The sequence below is a fragment of the Rhinoderma darwinii genome, chromosome 1 (genome assembly GCF_050947455.1).
Source record: "Rhinoderma darwinii isolate aRhiDar2 chromosome 1, aRhiDar2.hap1, whole genome shotgun sequence".
NCBI lineage: Eukaryota > Metazoa > Chordata > Amphibia > Anura > Rhinodermatidae > Rhinoderma > Rhinoderma darwinii.
Genome location: NC_134687.1, coordinates 308,321,002 through 308,345,352, shown reverse-complemented (window position 1 = coordinate 308,345,352; position 24,351 = coordinate 308,321,002). Strand labels below are relative to the sequence as shown.

Below are 24,351 nucleotides of genomic sequence, written 5' to 3'. Positions count from 1 at the left end.
TCGGGGGAGAGTTGGGAAGCCCCCCATACACATTAATTAGTCAGCCGATCCTGAAATCGGTGAGTTTGGATTACTTTTCTCTGTATGGCCAGCTTAAGTAGAGATCTTAGAGGAATTGATACATAAAGTATATTAGAAAATTGCATAACTTGTAAGTATGCAATGAAGGAGTTTAATTTGCTGAAACCAGAATATCCTATTTAGTTTTCTGCCTAATAGTGTTTCCACTTATATAAGGCATAGAGTGTAAAATACTAGTGATATAGAACATGAGATGGACGTGTGTTATAATATGACTGATCACTGTATTATCTCAACTCATAATTCACATCTCACTACTCATTGGACTTGGAATGCATGTTTAATGAGGTGAACTGTCTTTGGCCTTAATGGTCCATAAGCTTCCTGCACTTTAATAATGCTTTCTATGCCATCTAATCATTATGACTGCATGAAATGTATTTAGGTGACTTACTTTAGTCCGGTTAGTTATTATTCAGTAAGTTACTCTACTGCTTCTACTACTCAATGCATACTCTTATGTTAACGCTACTAGTCCCACATGAATAGTGTGAATAATAATGAAATATGAGGAATTCATGTGTCATTTTTATTAGGCTCAGAGTTACAGGATTATGTAAGAACTATATAAAGTGTGGCAATAATAACATGGACTTAATTTTATATAACCCACTTTCCACATGCAACCAAATTATTTTCTTTTCAGGTGCTAAAAATACACACGATGCCAGCTCACTAAAGGTCAAAAATGATATTATTCCAGACTCCGTACAAATACTTTTCTCCTCCTGATGTACAGGGAGCCAAAAAGGGATGTATAAATGAAAAGACAATGTACTGACAAAATCACGTGGCTAATAAAAAGCGAACGGATGACATTAGATTCTAAACAATTCCATATTACTATCATACAACCCCTTCTCTCTCTCTCTCTCTCTCTCTTATACCATAATTATAGTACATGTAAGAACCAAGAAGACTTTCATGCAACATTATTGGGCTTCAGGCACACAGCGTTCTCAGCAATTTAGTTCATGTTTTTTACTGATGTTAGTGAAGCCTATGGGAAAAATGCCATACCTAGAGCATGTTGTGTTTTGTTAAAGGGAACCTGTCACCAGCATTTCACCTATTGAACTTTACTTATCCCTCACTGGCCGCTGCTATAAAAAGTTAATTGCCGTTATCCCCTCTCCTAAACTCCTCCTCCGACTGTAAATAACGGTCTGCAAACATTTTGCGCCTTTTATCGTAATAATCCGGTGTCCCTTTGTGTGCACACCCAGAAGGGGACATCCATGCACAAGCGCAGGATTTTGTGTGCTGGGGGAAGGCGAGGAGCTGTCAATCAAAAGTAAGGAGGCGGGGTAAACTCGGAAAGACTTGAGGAATGAAGATGTGACTCTTATGCTCATTAGCATACAGTGTGGGAACACTAAAAAACTGAATACTAAAGCTACAGAGCCGACTAAGAAGATAATTATAGGTTATATAGAAATGATTTTTCACCCACTACCACCAGATATTGCTGGTTTAATAGGTGAAATGCTGGTGGCAGGTTCCCTTTAAAAAAAGGCCACTGACCTCAAAAAAGCAAAAACACCAAAAAACTAAATGCTGTGAATGTAGACTTTAAAATGTTTTACTCTAGACTTTAAAGTGACATTCAGCTGCAGCATTTTAGCACAACAACAAAAAATGCACAAAAAAATTTCCAAAACATTATCGAAAATCTGAGTAAATATTGTGTGTGTAAAAACAACCTAGGGCCACTTTCTCATTTTGTGGTAAAAAATTGCAATTTGACCGCACTGTGTGAATATATTTTATTGTAGGTTATGTATTTGGTCTTCCAATTTGACCTTAGGCCACTCTCACACGGCATTATTTTGGTCAGTATTTTGCATCAATATTTGTAAGCCAAAGCCAGGGGTGGAACATACATAAAGAAAAAGTATAATGGGAAGATTTGGACCTCTACCATGTTCTGGACCCACTCCTGGTTTGGCTTACAAATACAATGCAAAATATTGCCATGTGAAAGTGGCCTTAGGGCAAGACCGAAGACCAAAGACCTAACCTACAATAAGGTACATTCACACGGTGCAGTCAAATTGCAGTTTATTAACACAAGATCACAGCAAAATGCAGTGGTTTTGCTGTCAATTTGCAAGAACTACAGCATTCTTCTACAGTTTTGTGGTAATCATGGCAACATCCCGCCATTAGATCGCAATATGCCCTTAGTGTCGTGCTGACTTTCCAGAGACGCAACAAATTGAGTAGTAAACACATGCAATGAACATGCAGTGAACGTAAGGTGTAGATTATGCTTTATTTAAAGGGTAACTAAACGTTCAACAAACTTCTGACATGTCATAGTGACATGTCAGAAGTTTTGATTTGTGGGGGTTCGAGCACTGAGGCCCCCACTGATCGGTAGAACGAAGTGGCAGAAGTGCTCATGTGAGCGCTGAGCCGCTTAGTTTCTGTTCGGCTTTTTCCGGAAAGCCGATGTATCAGGGTACGGACTCATAGACTTTCTATTGAGCCTGTACTCCGATACAATGATTTCCGGAAAAAGCCGAACAGAAACTAAGCGGCTAAGCGCTCAAATGAGCACTACTGCCGCTTCATTTCAGCGATTGGTGGGGGTCTCAGTGCTCGAACCCCACCAATCAAAACTTCTGACATGTCACTATGACATGTCAGAAGTTTGTTTAACGTTTAGTCACCCTTTAAGTATTTCAGATTTTGCAATTGCAGCTTCTCTAATATTTTTTATATTGTAGCCATGCATTTTAAATGTCATCTATAGAGCTAAGCAATTCTGTAACACACGTGAAATAAAGGAGCTTTTTTAGGGGCTGAGTGTGAGTGAAAGTTGAAATGAGCTAAAAAGAAAATTTTGTTTTATTTCACTTACCAAGAGTGGCAGAGATTTTCAAAAGCACAGTGAAGAGGAGGAGAGGCTGGCAGGCTGGCATGTCTCCCCTTGATAAAGCATATGGACCTGGATCCACTTCTCTCTCTGGTGCTGAATAGATAGTGATCTCAGAGCATCCTGAATATAAAGCCTCTTCCAGCCCCAAGAAGAGGGGTCTACTTGCAAGAGACGAAATAGGAACCCAACGAGAGAGTGTAAGAGGAACTGGAGGCAACTCAAAATGTAAAACAACACTAACAGTTTATGTGTTTGACCTTTTTTCTATTTTCTTTTCACTTGCTCTAGACACTTTTTTTATTTTTCAGAATGTGTTTGTTTTTTTTTCTAACTTTTGCTTGCCTTTCATTTCTTGTTACATCAGTGTTTTGCATGCATTATTGTTTCTCATTACGTATAAGAACTCCTAATTCACAGTAGTACCACGTACTGGTTTGCATGAGATTCACATAGAAAGAAAAGGAAAGCCTTTTAAGTGTCATCAATTTTTTATGGATTTACTTAAAATTTTCTATGTAGGTTCACAACCACAACATATCACAAAATTCCTTAAATAGTCTTTCCCTAATATACAGTAGTGTTGTTATTATTAAAATCACTCTGTTTACCTGCAGGCAGTGTTAGATTGGGGTTTTTGTTATTTTTTATCCACATGGGGAAATTATTTTGAAAGTCCACTTTCCACCTATACAGAACATGTACACATCCGCATTTAATTGTATGGTAAACTTTGTTGGTACCATTGTACACACAGGATATATAATTAATTAGGTCTAATAGGTTATTTGTGAATAAACTCATAAGAAGTAAACCCTAATTGCAAGTGAGTGTCTCCAAAGTCAGTTCCAGATGAAATTTTCTCCTGCTGGATCTTTGGGTCCCATCATTGGGAAACCTACCGGAGCACCAACTAGTACTCCGGTGAGTCAGACCAACCCTGCCTGCAGAGGCAATTCAAAACACATGTTTTGTGAATCCTTTGGTATGCGGTTTTATGACAGCAAGCAGTAGGCTATAAATTGTCTCCAGAATACAGGCAATTCCTCAAACTATTCTGATTACTGATTTGGCTTGTGCAGATGGATGAAGTTGGATCCATTAGTCTTAAGTGGGTGATGTACTGAAGAGTGCCTCTTTCTACGCCCACATGCACAATCTATAACAGTTATGATGTATCATTGGCAGGTGTCAGGGTCAGTAACAGATTCTTCCCATTTTTGTTGGGGCTAGTAGTGGCATGCTAGTTTATGCTGTATTGCGCTATCCAGCTATGTTGGTAAAATATAAATGTCCAGCTTCCTTATACAGTTATGCTTACTTCATCTGCTGCATCCCCAACCAAAGGCTAAATATTTGTCTGAATTATAGATATAAGTTGTTGGAAAGTCATTAACTCAAGTTATATAAATTCAAAGTCAATATGCTGCCACTTTGAATATTCATATTTGTTTTGGTTGGAGTCAAAGAATATTGCGGGAAATTTAACAAAAGTGGCAGATTTACTGTTCAAAATGTGCCAGAATCGGCTGTGATTGGCTGCAGCGGTCGCATGGGATAAAACGTCATCACAGAAGGTCGGCCTGAACGAAGAAGCACAGAATTATAACTATAAGATTTGTTTTCTCATTTGCGATTTCTGCGGCGGAATAGCAGCTTTCCCGCCGCAAAAATCGCAACATCTGCTATTTGTTGCAGGTTTTACCACCCCCTTGAATTCAATGGGACAACCCGCAAAAAAGCAGTGATTATGCAAATACAATTGACTTGCTGCGGATTAAAAAGAAACGCACCACAGATCAATTTCTGAGCGTTTTTTTCAGCTTTTTATTTACGTAGTGTGTGGATGAGATTTGCTCAAATCTCATACACTTTGATGCTAGTGTATAAATCGGCAGTAGTTACGCTACGTGTGAAATTACCCTAACTGTGGGTGATGGCGAGATACCAAGTCCCCCTGTCACAAGTTTCAAGTCCCTGCTAAAGTACCCCATAGCCCCCAACAGCAAATTTATACAGCTATACATACCACAAGTGTGGGACAATCTAGTTTTTGCTACTGTGCTATACTATGCAATATTAGGGCCATCTATCGTTACGCACACCCGGCACTTGTAGTGAATGTGGGTGAATGTGGATGATGTTCAGGCAATAGTTTATTTTGCTATCATTGGCCTGAGCATATTTTGGATGCTGCTTAGCAAAAGACAATGCAAAGGACTTAAATAAATAATAACTATAATGATACTGACAAAATACCAGTCTAGCAATAGGCGGACCCACATTCAGTATAGGCGCAAGGAGACAGAGTAGGCAAGTGGTGGCGAACTCACCCTGCAACGTCCCTGCTGACTAGGGCCCAGCCTGCAGCGGATAGAACCCACTATCTGGAACCTGCTAACAGACCCTGAGTTCTCCTGCAGGTGAAAGGAAAACTTGCTTTCGCCTGCCAGCTGCTGGTAGGTAGAGCAGACAGGTGGAGTGGATGGGTAAAGTAGTCAGACAAGCGGAGATAATAACAGAGAGGTAACGTAGTACAATGCAGTGAAACACAAGAGAAGTCAGGCAGTCCGAGGTGTAAACACTATAAATGAAATGAGGTACAAAATCGGAATACAAGAGAATGGTCAGGGGATTTTTGCTGTTTACGCCGTTCTTATTCCTAGCTGGCGCAGATTTTACTCTGTGGCCAGAGGAGTGACAGGGTACAGGCATGACGTGTACCGCCGCCTCCCCCATGATTAGATATTAAAATAAAAATGTACTCACCTGACCACATCAGGCCACGATGCATACAAGGTCCTGACGCCGAGAAGCATCAGGATGTTATATGTGATGCAAGTATGCAGCACACAACGTCCAGCATCAGGATCTTGTGTGCTGCGTGACATATATGTATGCGCTGCGGCCTAATGTGAGAGCATGATGTCTAAGATGGGGGATCTTAGACCTCAGGCTCTCACATTAGGCCGCGGCGCATACATATGATGTTGGACGTTGTGTGCAGTGTACTTGCATCGCATATAACGTCCTGATGCTTCTCGGCGTCAGGACCTTGTATGCATCGTGGCCTGATGTGGAAGCCTAAGATCTTACGGTTAAAAGAGGAGTGGTGAAGCGCGTAAATTATTATATTTTACGTCAGATCGAGAGGAGGGAGGATGGGACCTGCCAGTGCAACCACAATTGTTGGGCCACAATTGTGGTGCACAGCCTCCAAAAAGATTCAACAGATTTATTAAAGGGGTTTTCCGAATTAAAACTTTTATGTGTCAGTGCTTTTAACCTCGGAATGTGATTACATTTGTAATTCACTTACCGTATAAAAATTGGCCCCGTTTCTCGATGTTGTCATGGGGCACATGACTGGTGACATCACTCTCTTTGCTCGCTGTGTTTACCAGCCATATATCGATCACGTGGTCAAACTGTTAAAAGTTTCTGCCTGGTATATGGCACGTCACTAGTGAAGTGCAGTGTATGGGCTGTTTTGTTATACAGTCAGTAACGCGCATTTCTCTAGTAACTTTTTCCGCTGATTAATTTTCAAGGCCCTGGACCACATATAAATTGCAGGATGGCAGGGTGGCAGGTTGATCATTATCAGTGACCTAGTGTAAAGTACATTCTAAAAATCTGCATTTGCTTTTCAATTGCTTTTAGTTGTATATATTCCGCACAGAACAAGTCTCCTATCTATAAAAAAGACAAAACACACAATGTACAGAATAGTACAGAAATTTGTATACATTTATTGACAGGTCAAAATTTTGAAAGCAGATAAGTCTGTTCTAAAGCTCCACCACACATTCTGTTCCGGGATACTTTGGTAGGTTCAAGTCAAATTTCTTCTGTATATCATAGGGCAAAAATCTTCCAGCAATGAAGTGGCGTTTCCCCGAAAAATGAATGGCACACATCTTGGGAGCAGACAATGAAATCAGTACTTCAGGATCAATTCCTTCAGAATTGCCAGTCTCTATATCCCAGCCTGCCAGATAGACAGATAAGGAATGTAAGAAGGCTACGAAAACAGTACAAGTGACAGCAAGCACAAAAATCACGGAAAAACATGGTAAAAAAAAAACAACTATTAATATGTAAAAATCTAAAAATATTATATGTGTACAACACAGATTCATTGCATGGAAGTCAATAGATGCCATCATTAAACAAGGAAGTGGATGCTGCTGCACAAACTGAGTAGCCCTCCAAAATCCTGTGCAGACTTCTCAGCTGGCTGGCTTCATGGGATTGAATGGTCACATCTGTGGATGTTTAGCAAGGTGCCATTGTGACATCACATTGGTGACCATTGTGACATCACAATAGCTATCATTGTGACATCACAATGGCGATCATTGTGACATCACACTGGCGACCATTGTGACATCACATTGGCGACCATTGTGACATCATGACATCACATTGGCGACCGTTGTGACATCACAAATTCGACCATTATGACATAACTTCTCAGCCGGCTGGCTGCATGGGATCATGTGGTCGCATCTGTGGATGTTTAGCAAGGTGCCATTTGGTCCTGTAATTCATCGGAGCCAATGAGATTAGAGGGTTAGTCAGCATGTAATACGTTACGACATAGTGCCACTGTTGACTTATTCCAGCTAGCGGGGTTGTCCAGTTTCAGAAAAATAATGTTATGTTTTTGGGGGTTTTTTGTATAATGAAAAGTTACACAATTTTCCAATATACTTTGTGTATTAATTGCAGAAATAAATATGGACAGGAATCTGTAGGTTAGGGTTAGGATCTTATATTGGTGGGTGTTACTGTAGTCTTGCTGGAATATGTATGTGCATGGACTACTATTTATCAGTTTGGTTGTTTCATGCATGTGGTAGGGATGAAGGTGGAAACGTCAGAGATGCCTGAAAGCGGTGAGTGTACAGACAGTAACCAAATAATAACTCCTCTTCCATTTCCTTATTGGATAGATTTTTTTACAAAGTGTATAATTAGGTTTTCAGAAGTTACTCATTATCCTATGTGGCAAACCCACTGCCTTCTGTGCACAGTTATTTCTACCACAGATGATTTTACCCTAGACCAGTGGTTCCCAACCGGGGTGCCGTGAGAACCGTCCAGGGGTGCTGCGACACTCCGCTCATCCACTGCAAAAAAACAACAATGTTTTTTTTTTGCTACAAGCTCTGCCCCCAACGCTTACTCCAACTATGCTTGTAGCAGACGTGACGCACGCACGTCTGCTACAAGTACCGCCCACCACTTCCCACTATTAGAGCCTGACGGAGGGAGAGGAGCCATTAATGCTGGGCAGGGTAAGTATTTCTTATATAGTTTGTTAGTAATTGTGTGAGAACTGGAGCCAGGGGAATGCTGGGAGTTGTAGTTCTCTCCTTTTATACCTCTTCCCTGTAATGTCCTCTGATATCATATAACAACAGTCTGGACATGCTGGGAGTTGTAGTTCTCTCCTCTTATACCTCATCCCTGTAATGTCCTCTGATATCCCATAATAACAGCCTGGACATGCTGGGAGTTGTAGTTCTCTTCTCTTATACCTCTTCCCTGTAATGTACTCTGATATCATATAACTGTCTGGACATGCTGGGAGTTGTAGTTCTCTCCTCTTATACCACCTCCCTGTAAATGTTCTGATATCACATAACAGTCTGGACATGCTGGGAGTTGTAGTTCTTTCCTCTTATACCTCTTCCCTGTAATGTCCTCTGATATCCCATAATAACAGCCTGGACATGCTGAGAGTTGTAGTTCACTCCAATATCTCATTTATTCCTTCCACAGGAGTAAGCACACAGTGTCTGTGATTGTCACTTTACTAGAGGGGCTGATGGTTATTTTACTGTGAATGGGGGGCTGATGGTCATTTTACTGTGAGTGGGGGGCTGATGGTCATTTTACTGTGAGGTGGGGGCTGATGGTCATTTTACTGTGAGAGGCGGGATGATGGTTATTTTACTGTGAGTGGGGGGCTGATGGTCATTTTACTGTGAGAGGCGGGATGATGGGTATTTTACTGTGAGTGGGGGGCTGATGGTCATTTTACTGTGAGGGGGGGCTGATGGTCATTTTACTGTGAGAGGCGGGATGATGGTTATTTTACTGTGAGTGGGGGGCTGATGGTCATTTTAATGTGAGTGGGGCCTGATGGTCTTTGAGTGGTTTCCGCCTCTGACCTCCTATTGAGATTAATAGGAGGTAGAAAAAAACCTGCGGCGCTCGTTTGGAGTACATTTTTGCTTGCGGTTTTTGCATTATCTTCAACGCCTTAAAAAAATAAGTGGGCAAAAAAAACGCGAAACAAAAAAGAATCAAACAACGCTGTCAATTCAAAATCCTATCCTGTCAATTCAATTCCTAAAGGAATTTTGAGGCAAATTAATTTTTTCTGCCTTACAAAAAAACGCTGTGTGAACATACCCTAAGGCTATGTTCACACAGAGTTTTTTGACAAGTTTTTTGACGCGGAAACCCCGCCAAAAAAACTAGTAAAAAACGGCCCGAAAATGCCTCCCGTTGATTTCAATGGGAGGCGGGGGCGGTTTTCTCCCGCGAGCGGTAAAACCGCCTCGCGGGAGAAAGACGCGACATGCCCTATCTTCGAGCGTTTCCGCCTCTGACCTCCCATTGACTTCAATGGGAAGCAGAGAAAGCGTATTTTGCGGCGTTTTATGCCCGCGGCTCTCAGTGGCCGCGGGCGAAAAAAGCCGTGAAAAACGCCACGAAAATCAGCGTGCAGAGAGAGGAAAATCTGCCTCAAACTTCCAAATGGAATTTTGAGGCAGAAATTCCGCCTGCAAAAAACTCAGTGTGAACATAGCCTAAGGGTATGTGCACACGGCGGGGGTCCGTAACGGCTGAAATTACGGGGATGTTTCAGCCTGAAAACATCCCCGTAATTTCAGCCGTACCGGCATGTGCAGGCCCTTGAATGCCGCGTCAATTACGGCCGTAATTAGCGCTGCTATTCATTGGAGTCAATGAATAGCGGCTCCAATTACGGCCAAAGAAGTGACAGGTCACTTCTTCTACGCGGGCGTCTATTTACGCGCCGTCATTTGACAGCGGCGCGTAATTATACGCCTCGTGTGAACAGACAAACGTCTGCCCATTGCTTTCAATGGGCAGATGTTTGTCAGCGCTATTGAGGCGCTATTTTCGGGCGTAATTCGGGGCAAAAACGCCCGATTTACGTCCGTAAATAGGCCGTGTGAACATACCCTAAGAGTGTAGTGCTTGTTTTTAGCTGTTTTTTTGTTGTTTTGTAAACAAATTTTGGTAAGGGTGCCCTGAGGATTTTTTTTTTTTTCAGGGGTGCCTCGAGCCTGAAAAGGTTGGGAAACTCTGCCCTAGACCAATAGCTTGCAAACGTTTTAAAAAACTGTCAGAAAGAGAAATGTAAAATAAGTATTTTTAAATTCTAGATTAATAATAATGGTAATTATATTATTATTATTCGTATTAATATTAGTATTAATATTAGTAGTAGTAGTAGTAGTAGTAGTAGTAATAATAATAATAATAATAATAATGATACAGAGGAAAAAACAAAAGAAAAACATCAAAAATGTACCTTTTCACCTATGACAGCACCCCTGGAGAGACATCCCATCCGCTGGACAGGAAACCTGAGGATATTTAAAAAAGGGACACACCTCTCCACACACCCAGTCAGGTTTCCTATCCTCCGGATGGAAGGATTGTCCTGAGGAAAAACACTTCTCCCGGGGTTGCAGACCCCCTAGCAAGGTCTTACCTTATTTTAACTAGGGGTGCTCTGGAAGGTGTAAGTCTCCTTTGGAGGGAGCAACCTTAAGCCTGGTACAGTTACTCCCTCCTTGGAGGTGGTTTAAGGTCCACAGGGTGAGTCCTTCCTCTGGCGGGAGAGCGGTCTCCCGGGGTCATGTTCGGCTCTCTAGTGAGGCCGAACGATGCCCAGCGTCGGCGCCTTCCGGCGCATTCACTGAGAGACTTCCGGTCGCCGCGATGCGTCACTTCCGGCGGTGCGACACGTCCAACACTCCAGGAGCCGTTGGTTCCGGTGACCCATGCGGGGAGGAGGTGCTCCAAGCGTCCTGAGCTGAGGGCCTCCCAGCCAATCCAAGGGGCCCGAACTGCAGGAGCCTCGGTCTCCAGTCTTCTTCCTCCATTATGGAAACGCAAGGAGAAGCACCAGGACACACTGACCGCTCGGATGCCTTCAAATCCTCCAGTTTGGTACTTTGGGAAGAGTCAGGACTATGGTGGGTTAAGATAAAAAACCCTCTTCCTTACTAAATACTGTTCCCTTTTCTTTTGTACATATGTTTAGGCCAGGGATTGTCCTAGGAAAAAACCCACAACAAGGAATGTGCTGTTTGTAAAACGAAAATAGCATCCTCCTATAATAAAAGACTTTGTCAAAAGTGTTTAGACAACATTATCTCGGAAGAGTCTACAAACTTAGCCTCAAGTATCAAAGATATTGTGAGGGCAGAAGTTAGAAACTCCCTAAAGTCCCTTAAAAGAAAAAAGGATTTACGATCTGCCTCTTCTAGCTGGATAGGTCTTTCTGATTCTTCAGCAGAAGAGGATTCTCAACCAGAGGAAGAAGGGGAGTACAGCTCCTTAGATTCCTCAGGTGAAGACGAGGGAGGGAGGAATTTGTTCCCAACAGAAGACATAGATCTACTCCTCAAGACTGTAAGGGCAACTATGAACATTGATGATCCAAAAGAACCTCGGTCTGTCCAGGTCATAATGTTTCAAGAACTAGGGCCTAAAAAGAATAAAACCTTTCTCATCCATAGGAACATAACCAGCATCATTAAAAGAGAATGGAAAACTACTGATAGGAAAGCAGGTATTCCCAAATTCCTCAAAAGGAAGTATCCCTTTGAGGACGATGTATGTAAAGACTGGGATAACACCCCTAGACTCGACGCCCCAATGGCTAAAATTTAAAGGAAACACTCCCTTCCCTTTGAAGATCAAGGCTCCTTGTCTGACCCCATGGATAGGAAGGCCGACTTCTATCTAAAAAAGACCTGGGAAGCTTCTACAGGTGCCTTTAAATCGGGCATTGCAGCCACCTGCGGGGCCAGATCTCTAAAAATATGGCTCGCACAATTAGAGCTTCATCTGAAAGACAAGACCTCTAGGGATCAAATTTTATCCTCCCTTCCAATGCTTTCCAAGGCTGCAGACTTCTTGGCAGATGCCTCAGTAGACTCTGTACGCCTTTCCGCCAGATCAGCAGCCCTGTCAAATTCCGCTAGACGAGCTATTTGGCTAAAAACCTGGAAAGGAGACACTGGGTCCAAAGGGAAGCTGTGCGCTATTCCTTGCTCTGGAGATTATCTTTTTGGGCCCCCGCTTGACGACCTACTAGAAAAAGCGTCAGATAGCAGAAAGGGGTTCCCTACACAGGCAAGACCAACAAAAGATTCCTTTCATCACAAAAGGCCTAATAACAAAAGACCTAACCCTAGGGGACAGGACTTTAGATCCTCAAAATTTACAAGGAAGAATAAGGCCTTCCTCTTCAGGCCCCAAAACGAAGCTAAAAATAGAGACCAACAATGAAGCCAAAAGGTCCAGGGTGGGGGGTCGTCTTTCCCTGTTTTTCAAGGATTGCCAGAGAATATCGGCGAATCCTTGGATCTTAGGAATTATATAGACAGGGTACGTGCTAGAGTTCAGGTCTATTCTCCAAGACAGATTTTTTTCCACAAGGCTTTTAAGGGACCCAGAGGAGCAGAAAGTCTTAGAATTAGAAGTCCTGTCACTCATAGAAAAAGGAGTCCTAGTTCAGGTTACAAGTGCAGAGGTAGGTCAGGGCTTTTATTCCCCTCTCTTCCTGGTGAACAAACTAGGAGGAAGACACAGGGTCATAATAAACCTAAAAGGCTTGAATCTTTATCTGACCTACAAAAAATTCTGCATGGAGAGCATTGCTTCAAATATAAATCTCCTCTCCAGGGATTGTGTGATGGCATCAATAGACCTGGAGGACGCTTACTACCACGTACCCATATGCCGTCCTCATCAAAAATATCTGAGGGTAGCAGTGACCCTGAAAGGGTCTTTACTTCACCTACAATACAGAGACCTCCCCTTTGGCATCTCACAAGCTCCAAGGGTATTCTCGAAACTAATAGCGGAAATGACCTCTTACATCAGGACGAACAACATCCTCCAGCCGCAGAAACATCTCAGGCCTTGACCCTACAAATAGAGATAGTTCGCGCTATACTAACAAGGTTAGGATGGAACATAAATTTTAAAAAATCAAATTCAAACCCATCAAACAGATGTGTATTCCTAGGAATTCTGCTAGACTCCTAAAAGCAGATGGCAAAATCAATCCCCTGATAGACAGAGTATCAGAACTCTACTTAGGCCATACGACATCTTTCTGGAAGGCTATGTCAGTCCTGGGCCTCATGACGTCATGCATCCCAGCTGTACTATGGGCTCACTTCAGATCCAGGGCCCTACAGTGGGACATTTTAAATCAGTGGGACAGGAGCAGTCTCTCCCTAGACCAACCCCTACACATCTCATCCACGGCCATGCTGTCTCTCAGATGGTGGTTGAACAGGGAGAACCTCTTGCGGGGTATTCCATGGAAGTTAACCCCTACACTCAACATTACCACAGATGCGAGTCCTTAGGGGTGGGGAGCTCATTACGACTCCTCTTTTCTTCAGGGTCCGTGGGATCAAGGGACCGTTCAGAGATCCTCCACCTTCAGGGAACTGGAAGCAGTTCTTCAGGCCTTGAATGGCTCCATACCAGCAATTTCAGTTCGACACTTAATCTATTCCAACAACACGACCACAGTGTCTTATATAAATCGTCAGGGGGGTACAAGATCAGCCTTGCTGATGGACTTATTCTCACAGATCTTTTATCTGGCAGAACACCACCTGTTGACCCTATCAGCTGTCCATCTGAAGGGAAAAGACAACCAGGTGGCAGACTTCCTAAGCCGAGAAAGGCTTCGCCAGTCAGAATGGTGTCTGAATACAGCAGTATTTCAGAAGATTATCCTCAAATGGGGGACCCCATCAATAGATCTACTTGCGTCCAGGGAAAACAGAAAGACCCAAAGATTCTTCTCCCTAGACCCCTCAGAATACCCAACAGCAATAGACGCATTCTCCCAGTGTTGGAGTCAAGAGAGGGGCTATGCATCATAGTGATCAGAAAGGTCAGAGAACACAAGGCCAGTGTAATATTAATAGCCCCCTTCTGGCCAAAGAGACCATGGTTCACGTGGTTGAGAAAGATGTCCTCAGACCAACCATGGGTTCTCCCGAACATACTAAATCTCTTATACCAGGGCCCAGTAATGCACCCCGACATTCAGAAACTCTATCTGACAGCCTGGAAACTGAAAGGATAATCCTTAGGCAAAGAGGATTCTCAGAATCTGTCATTTCCACCCTACTAGCCAGTAGAAAACAGGTTACCTCAAAAATATATCTGAGAGCCCGGAAAGCATTTTTGAAATTTGCAGGCAGGGATATTAATCCTTTAACCAAACCAGATATTCCTTTAATATTGGATTTTCTCCAGGCAGGATTAAATAAAAACCTTAGGCCTAGCACGTTAAAGGTTCAGATTTCTGCTCTAAATTCCTTTTTTAATTCTAAATTAGCAGTCCACCCCTGGATTAAGAGATTCCTAACCGCTTCCTGCAGACTTAAACCCCAGATAAGATCCCCGGTTCCTCCCTGGGACTTAAACATCGTTCTCCAGGCTATGATAAATCCACCATTTGAACCAATAGACTTTATCTCTATGAAAATGCTGACACTTAAAATGACATTCTTGTTAGCCATTACATCAGCCCGTAGAGTGAGTGAGATTCAGGCCCTTTCTGCCTTTCCTGCACATACCCTACTGTTAGAGGATACAGTCATCCTAAAAACCTTACCAGGATTTCTTCCTAAAGTGGTCTCTCCCTTTCATTTAGACCAAGAGATTATTCTTCCCTCCATTTGCGACTCCCCAAAAAATCAGAGGGAATAACAGTTTAACTGCCTAGACGTAAGGAGATGCCTAGTCCAGTACCTAAAGATTACCAAGGATCTAAGATCCTCAGATAATTTGTTTATCCAGTTTCAGGGTCATAACAAAGGTTCAGCAGCCAGTAGAGCCACTATAGATAGGTGGATTAAACAGGCCATACAATTAGCCTATATAAATCAGAAGCTCAAACCTCCAGAGTTCTTCGGAGCTCACTCCACCAGAGCTGTTTCCACTTCGTGGGCTGAGAGAGCAGAAGCATCCCTAGACCAGATATGCAAGGCTGCTACGTGGAGTTCTTCTCACACCTTTATTAAGCATTACCGATTACAACTGCATACAGCCTCTGACTTGGCCTTTGGTAGAAAGGTACTACAAGCTGTGGTCCCACCCTAAATACTGATTTCTATTTTACATCTCCAGGGGTACTGTCATAGGTGAAAGGGTAAAAGATTGATTACTTACCGGTAGTCGGTTTTTCAAGAACCTATGACAGCACCCCTCTGTTACCCTCCCAATTGTTTGTAGCAGATAGAGCCCTCATAAGGTACATCGCTAACATAAATGCAAAGGGTAGTAAAGAAATATTCGGCACACAAGGTGATGATTTTAGCAAATCTTTTGGTTTTATTTGATCAAAAATTGATGCCAGAGGTTTAGTGCGACGTTTCGGTCGTATATTAGACCTTCATCAGGCACTTGTACCTCCTGGTGTCTGGTTCATCCAGTGGTTGGCGCTGCGTAGATTAGTAGCAGTTTACTGCTTTCTTATGGCGCTCGTTTTTATGAAGTCCATTTTTACCAGGCGCTTTTTAATTCAGCAGCGTCAAAATATGCCTCATATGAACTGCACAGTGTATCTCCTAATAAAATTTAAGGAAAGCTATTTCAAGCGTATTTCGGAGCATAATACAAGCGTTTATGCTCCGAAATAACCCTCAAAATATGCAGTGTGAACATGGCCTTAGACCCCCTACCAGTTGGATCTCCACAAGAAGAATCAGTACCTGCGTCAAAGGGATCTCACTCAGTCGACCAGAACTAAACTGTGTACTGATAAGGTGAAACCACTCCGAAACAGTGCTGTTTGCAGATGGATATTGCTGGATTTGCTAGTAACACGAGTCATGTTTCAGGGCTTCGTAAAGGGTCGGACATTGACTTACGCGGTAGTCACCTATGGGTGGCACTGGAAAGACAGCTTTTTTTCTATTTTGCGTGATGATGCACACAGTGAGTGCAGAATTACTTTCTATCTGCCCTATCACCTAAGTCCCAACCACTGGAATAAACCTGTAGCTCCTACAGCATATAGCTTTCCAAGATCTCTACAATGGAAGCAGATGAGCTCATTTAAAATACTGGGAAAGAGTTGGGAGCTTTCGGTTTTTAACTAGAGATTAAGGGGGGAATTTATTAAGACGTGTTTCATATACAAGTCTAAAAATATAAAACGGATTAAATTCTGACTGATTTATTAAGAGGCGCACGCCTCTAAATAAATTAGGCGCATCTCTGCCCATCCACGCGCCACATTGTCAAATCTACGGCAGCTTTGAACTAGAGTAGATTTTCGCCAACATTTTTATCAGTTTTATATGTAAATTATGATAAACTTGTTGGGCAGCGGGTGACCCTGCCTTTCCTCTAAGCTCTAACAATTTTAGGAGGAGTGCAGTGAGTGTCGAAATCGGCACAAAAGCCGCAATTTTAACCCAAATTACGGCTTCTGTGCCATTTGCAACTTTTCTACAACAGAAAACTGGCGTAGAAAAATTAATAAATTCCCTCAATAGTTATTTCTACAACACAAACAAAAGCAGAAGTGATGATATATCAAAGTATAAAAAAAATAAGAAAAACAACAGGGATATATTTTGTGGAATAAAGAAAATAAAAATGAAGTATAAGCAACTATAAGAAAAAAACACCCAAAAACAATTGAACAGATGTGGTAAACAAACAACTAAGATTTAATTCTTGACAGCCAAGAGATCTCTTTATATCCTATATATCATGTATCCATGTACAAGTAAGGTTGTTGTTATAAGGTGCTTTTTGGGATTTAGCAGGAAAGTATTTCTGGGCTTGGTACAATATAGCTGGGTAGAAAAGGAATTAACAATCCTCTCTTTTCCTGAGATTATCTGGATCCATGCTTTCATTTCGACCTTTTTCCTGCCATTGAATGGATTTCCAGATGCAGCCTGGCAGACGTTTAATGTTTTCACATGACATCATGTCTGCTGCCTCTCATCTCATAGTTTCTTACCCTCGAGACACCTATCAAAGCCATGTGGTCTACTAAATGTGTTATGTCATACAACAAATCATTTAGTTTATTATGCTATACAGGAAGATATGTTGACCAGTGTACTGTTGGGTCATAGATCTTATGCTTTCACATGCTTTACACCAGTGCTTCTCAAACTGTGAGGCCCAGCTGGAAAGGCAGTCTTCAGAGAAGTGATCATAAGCTGCACAGTCCTTTCTCTGGCTGCAGCAGTGCCACCACTGGTGGTCAGGTCCCGGCATCACCATCTTCTGGCTGGTTAGACCCCAGTAGAAAAATTTGAGTCCAAGATGAATCCAAGACTGCACAGAGTGATAATTCACGTCCAAACGCCCCAACTCACTCTCACCAACAGATGGATCAGTCTATAGCTTTTCCCCGTCTCATTTGCTTGCCCGAAACGGTGTATATATATATCTATACATATATATATATATATATATATATATATATATATATATATATATATATACATATACACGGACACAGTCATACAAATGAAGATTCATTGCAAAAAAAAAAGTGAAATTCAAACAAAGAAATTCGTGGAAGAAAGTTGTGTCTAATTAACTTTTTATTAATAAGTATAATCTAAAATTTATTTTAGAGAAATTGGCAGTGACTACAATACATTTACAAACATGGTCTACTGATGGGATTTACCCTGCATAACATAGATTAGTCATTATCTTCTAGCTATTTTTGGTTTTACTAAGGACCCTGATACACGAGCGTGTTCGGTCCGTGATATACGCTCCGTATGTCGGCTGCATTTCCGGACCAAACACACTGCAGGGAGCCGGGCTCTAAGCATCATAGTTATCTATGACGCCAGGTGTCCCTGCCTCGGTGCGGGAAAACTGTCCCGTACTGTTAGGGATCTGCCAGGTACTACGTCTAGGTATACTCCTGGGATTAATCAATCCACACCTGAGGCCAGACCTGTTCGACTGACACCATCTCCCACCAACCAGGGTGGCAGGCTCAGGAGTGGGAGAGCCTATCACGGCCTGGTCAGTCGGAGTTAGCTCCGCCCCCTGTCCTTTATTACCTGCCGTGTTCTCTTCCTCAGTGCTTGTAATTCTTCTGGATTCCTGGCCTCACTGCTGCTTGCTCCAGCCTGCTTCTGCCGTGCTTCTGCCTTGCTGCAGTTCCGCTTAACCTGCTTTGCTTTGACCCTGGCTTGCTTCCTTCTCCGTGCTCACTTTGGTATACTCCACTTCATCCTGGTCCTGACTACTCATTCACCGCTCCGTTTCCTCGCGGCGTTCCGTGGCTACTGCCCCTTCCCTTGCGTGTTCCCTGTTTGTTCTCCCGTGCACTTAGACAGCGTAGGGACCGCCGCCCAGTTGTACCCCGTCGCCTAGGGCGGGTTGTTGCAAGTAGGCAGGGACAGGGCGGTGGGTAGATTAGGGCTCACTTTCCCTTCACATCCTTCCTGCCATTACATAATTACAAGCCCTTACCTAGTCTACCATCTCTCCTACGCTGACGCTATCATGGACCCGCTTGAGACCCTGATCCAGCAGATGCAGGGCCTCTCCCTACAGGTCCAGGCCCTGGCCCAGAGGGTCAACCAGGGTGACGCTGCCTTAGTAGTACCCCTCACCTCACCTCTAGAACCCGACCTCAAGTTACCTGATCGGTTCTCAGGGGACCGTAAGACGTTTCTCTCCTTCCGGGAGAGTTGCAGACTGTATTTCCGCCTAAAACCCCACTCCTCAGGTTCCGAGAACCAGCGGGTGGGTATCATCATATCTCGACTCCAGGAAGGGCCCCAAGAGTGGGCCTTCTCCTTGGCTCCTGACGCCCCTGAACTTTCCTCTGTTGATCGTTTTTTCTCTGCCCTCGGACTCATTTACGACGAGACTGACAGGACTGCTTTAGCCGAGAGTCAGCTGGTGACCTTACGTCAGGGTAGGAGACTGGTTGAGGAATACTGTTCTGATTTTAGAAAGTGGTGCGTAGCTTCTCGGTGGAACGATCCGGCCCTAAGGTGCCAGTTTAGGTTAGGATTATCTGACGCCCAGAAGGATCTGCTGGTTAGCTACCCCTCTTCTGACTCCCTTGACCAGGTTATGGCCCTAGCAGTACGACTTGACCGACGTCTCAGGGAACGTCAGCTTGAACGCTTCAATGTGCTCCCCTCTGACTTTTCTGCGATTCCCCCCGAGGTCCCGTCTCCTCGCCCCTCCACGGAGGACTCGGAGGTACCTATGCAACTCGGGGCCTCCATGTCCCCTCGACAACGTAGGGAGTTTCGCAGAATGAATGGTCTCTGCTTCTACTGTGGGGACGACAAGCATCTACTGAACACCTGTCCCAGGCGCAAGAATAAGAAGCCGGAAAACTTCCGCGCCTAAGTGATCATCGGGGAGGTCACTTGGGCGCACAGGTATTTCCCGTTAATGTGAAACGCAATAAAATTTTGCTTCCCTTTCAGGTCTCGTTTGCTGGCCGGTCTGCCACGGGCAGTGCTTTCGTGGATTCTGGCTCATCTGCTAATATCATGTATGTGGAATTTGTTATGTCTCTAAAGATGCCTTTTATTGATTTACCTTATCCTATCCCTGTAGTGGGTATCGACTCCACTCCTCTTGCTAATGGTTATTTTACTCAGCATACTCCTGTTTTTGAACTCCTGGTTGGCTCCATGCATTTGGAGCAGTGCTCTGTACTGGTGATGCAGGGATTATCGTCTGATCTGGTATTAGGTCTTCCCTGGTTGCAGTTGCATAATCCCACGTTTGATTGGAATACTGGGGAGCTTACCAAATGGGGTAATGAATGTCTTATGTCATGTCTTTCTGTTAACTCTATTTCTCCCCGGAAGGAGGTAAACACGCTTCCTGAGTTTGTTCAGGACTTCGCCGATGTGTTTTCTAAGGAGGCCTCCGAGGTGTTGCCCCCCCATAGAGATTACGATTGCGCCATCGATTTGGTACCTGGTGCTAAGCTTCCTAAGGGTAGGATATTTAATCTTTCATGTCCTGAACGTGAAGCTATGAGGGTGTATATCCAAGAATGCCTGGCCAAGGGTTTCATTCGCCCATCAACTTCTCCTGTAGGTGCTGGCTTCTTCTTCGTGGGGAAGAAGGATGGTGGTCTTAGGCCGTGCATTGATTATCGTAACCTGAATAAGGTCACCGTAAGGAACCAGTACCCACTTCCTTTGATTCCGGATCTTTTCAATCAGGTTCAGGGAGCCCAATGGTTTTCTAAGTTCGATCTACGGGGGGCATATAACCTTATCTGCATCAAAGAGGGGGATGAGTGGAAAACTGCGTTCAACACACCCGAGGGTCATTTCGAATACCTGGTCATGCCCTTTGGGTTGTGTAATGCCCCTGCTGTCTTCCAGAATTTTATTAATGAAATCCTGAGAGATTACCTGGGTAATTTTCTTGTTGTGTACCTTGATGACATACTGGTGTTTTCCAAGGACTGGTCCTCCCACGTGTCAGGAAGGTGCTCCAGGTCCTTCGGGAGAATAATCTGTTTGCTAAGACTGAAAAATGTGTCTTTGGGGTACAGGAGATACCATTTTTAGGGCAAATCCTCACTCCTCATGAATTCCGCATGGACCCTGCCAAGGTTCAGGCTGTGGCGGAATGGGTCCAACCTGCCTCCCTTAAGGCGTTACAGTGTTTTTTAGGGTTCGCCAACTATTACAGGAGATTTATTGCCAACTTCTCGGTCGTCGCTAAGCCTCTTACGGACCTTACTCGCAAGGGTGCTGATGTCCTCCATTGGCCCCCTGAGGCCGTCCAGGCCTTTGAGACCCTCAAGAAGTGCTTTATCTCGGCCCCCGTGCTGATTCAGCCCAACCAAGAGGAGCCATTTATTGTGGAGGTTGACGCATCCGAGGTGGGAGTGGGGGCCGTCTTGTCCCAGGGTACCAGCTCCCTCACCCATCTCCACCCCTGTGCTTACTTCTCTAGGAAGTTTTCGCCCACGGAGAGTAACTATGATATTGGCAACCGCGAACTTCTAGCCATTAAATGGGCTTTTGAAGAGTGGCGGCACTTCCTGGAGGGGGCCAGACACCAGGTAACGGTCCTTACGGATCACAAGAATCTGGTTTTCCTAGAATCGGCCCGGAGGCTTAATCCTAGACAAGCTCGGTGGGCACTATTCTTTACCAGATTTAATTTCTTGGTTACCTATAGGGCTGGGTCCAAGAATATTAAGGCTGATGCTCTGTCACGTAGTTTCATGGCCAATCCTCCTTCCGAGAAGGATCCTGCTTGTATTTTACCCCCTGGTATAAACGTTTCTGCCACGGATTCTGATTTAGCTTCTGATATCGCGGCTGATCAGGGTGCAGCTCCCGGGAACGTCCCTGGGGACAAACTGTTTGTTCCCCTGCAATACCGGCTAAGGGTACTCAGGGAAAACCATGACTCCGCTCTATCTGGTCATCCTGGCATCTTGGGCACCAAACACCTCATTACCAGAAACTATTGGTGGCCTGGGTTGCCTAAAGACGTTAGGGCTTACATCGCCGCTTGTGAGGTTTGCGCTAGGTCCAAAACCCCTAGGTCCCGACCTGCGGGCCTACTACGTTCCTTGCCCATTCCCCAGAGACCTTGGACCCATATCTCCATGGATTTTATCACCGATTTGCCTCCATCTCAGGGCAAGTCGGTGGTGTGGGTGGTAGTAGACCGCTTCAGCAAGATGTGCCACTTTGTGCCCCTTAAGAAGCTACCTAACGCCAAGACGTTAGCTTCTTTGTTTGTGAAACACATCCTGCGTCTCCATGGAGCCCCAGTCAATATCGTTTCTGACAGAGGGGTACAATTTGTTTCCTTATTTTGGAGAGCTTTTTGTAAAAAGTTGGAGATTGATCTGTCCTTCTCCTCCGCCTTCCATCCCGAAACTAATGGCCAAACGGAAAGGACTAACCAATCCCTGGAACAATATTTAAGGTGTTTCATCTCTGACTGTCAATTCGATTGGGTCTCATTCCTTCCCCTTGCTGAATTTTCCCTGAATAACCGGGTCAGTAACTCGTCAGGGGTCTCCCCGTTTTTCTGTAATTTCAGGTTTAACCCAAGGTTCTCCTCCGTTTCCCCTGGTTGTTCCAATAATCCTGAGGTAGAGGATGTTCATCGGGAACTGTGCACTGTCTGGGCCCAGGTTCAGAAGAACCTAGAGGCGTCCCAGAGCGCACAAAAGATTCAGGCGGATAGTAGACGTTCTGCTAACCCCCGGTTTGTTGTCGGGGATTTGGTCTGGTTGTCGTCCAGGAACTTGCGCCTTAAGGTCCCGTCCAGGAAGTTTGCTCCCCGATTTATTGGACCTTATAAGATCATTGAAGTCCTCAACCCTGTATCCTTCCGTCTGGAGCTGCCCCCATCCTTTCGCATACATGACGTCTTCCATGCCTCCCTCCTTAAATGCTGCTCCCCGTCCTGGTCCCCCTCGAGGAAACCTCCTGTTCCCGTTCTCACCCCTGAGGGGGTGGAATTCGAGGTGGCAAAGATTATGGACAGTAGGATGGTCCAGGGCTCCCTCCAGTACCTGGTCCATTGGAGAGGATACGGGCCGGAGGAGAGGACTTGGGTACCTGCCCGTGATGTTCACGCTGGGGTATTGATCAGGAGGTTCCACCTTCTCTTCCCTACTAAACCGGGTCCTCTTAGTAAGGGTCCGGTGGCCCCTCATAAAAGGGGGAATACTGTTAGGGATCTGCCAGGTACTACGTCTAGGTATACTCCTGGGATTAATCAATCCACACCTGAGGCCAGACCTGTTCGACTGACACCATCTCCCACCAACCAGGGTGGCAGGCTCAGGAGTGGGAGAGCCTATCGCGGCCTGGTCAGTCGGAGTTAGCTCCGCCCCCTGTCCTTTATTACCTGCCGTGTTCTCTTCCTCAGTGATTGTAATTCTTCTGAATTCCTGGCCTCACTGCTGCTTGCTCCAGCCTGCTTCTGCCGTGCTTCTGCCTTGCTGCAGTTCCGCTTAACCTGCTTTGCTTTGCCCCTGGCTTGCTTCCTTCTCCGTGCTCACTTTGGTATACTCCACTTCATCCTGGTCCTGACTACTCATTCACCGCTCCGTTTCCTCGCGGCGTTCCGTGGCTACTGCCCCTTCCCTTGCGTGTTCCCTGTTTGTTCTCCCGTGCACTTAGACAGCGTAGGGACCGCCGCCCAGTTGTACCCCGTTGCCTAGGGCGGGTCGTTGCAAGTAGGCAGGGACAGGGCGGTGGGTAGATTAGGGCTCACTTTCCCTTCACCTCCTTCCTGCCATTACACGTACTGTAAACATGTTTTTAATACGGGACAGTATTTCCACTGGGAGCCAGGGACACCTAGCGTTATACATAACTATGATGCTAGGAGCCCGGCTCCCTGCAGTGTGTTCGGTCCGGGAAATGCGGCCAAGGTACGAACCGTATATTACGAACCGAACACGCTGGTGTGAATCCGGCCTTATACTATTCCACTGTTATGGCATATTAAATCAATTCAACCAGTTAGTCATATAGTCTCCATTTAAGACATTTATAGGGGTTATCCCAAATAAAGTATTAAGTGTTTAAAACGAAAGGCCCTTTTACACGGGCCAATTTTCAGACAAACAAGCGTTCGTATAAACAGGGCAGTGATCAGCTGATGAACGAGCACATGGTCATTCATCGGCTGATTGTATCGTTAAGGGTATGTTCACACGCAGTGTTTTCAGGTGTATTTTGCAGGCGGAAAATCTGCCTCAAAATTCCGTTTGGAAGTTTGAGGCAGATTTTCCTCTGCCTGCATGCCGATTTTCGCGGCGCTTTTCACTGCATTTTTCGCCCGCGGCCATTGAGCGCCGCTGGCATAAAACGCAGCGAAATGCGCTTTCTCTGCCTCCCATTCATGTCAATGGGAGGTCAGAGGCGTAAACAACCCGAAGATAGGGCATGTCCCTTCTTTCGCCTGGCTCGCGGGAGAAAACCGCCTCCGCCTCCAATTGAAGTCAATGGGAGGCATTTTTGGCCGGTTTTTGGCGAGTTTTGTGGCGCGGTTTCCGCGTAAAAAAACTTGTCAAAAAACTCAGTGTGGACATACCCGCTTCATTTTCAGCT

At 44.6% G+C, this 24,351-nt stretch overlaps 1 protein-coding gene across 2 annotated transcripts in view; it reads right to left on the bottom strand.

Moving 5' to 3' along the window:
- Nucleotides 1–6,701: 6,701 nt before the first annotated feature.
- Nucleotides 6,702–24,351, bottom strand: part of YJEFN3 (YjeF N-terminal domain containing 3) — a 196,630-nt gene continuing 178,980 nt past the window's right edge. For both annotated transcript variants that reach the window (XM_075851222.1, XM_075851228.1), the window contains exon 6: nucleotides 6,702–6,953. In XM_075851222.1, coding sequence (XP_075707337.1) covers nucleotides 6,754–6,953 — 200 coding nt within the window. In that variant the 3' untranslated portion in view covers nucleotides 6,702–6,753. The remainder of the gene's footprint in view (nucleotides 6,954–24,351) is intronic.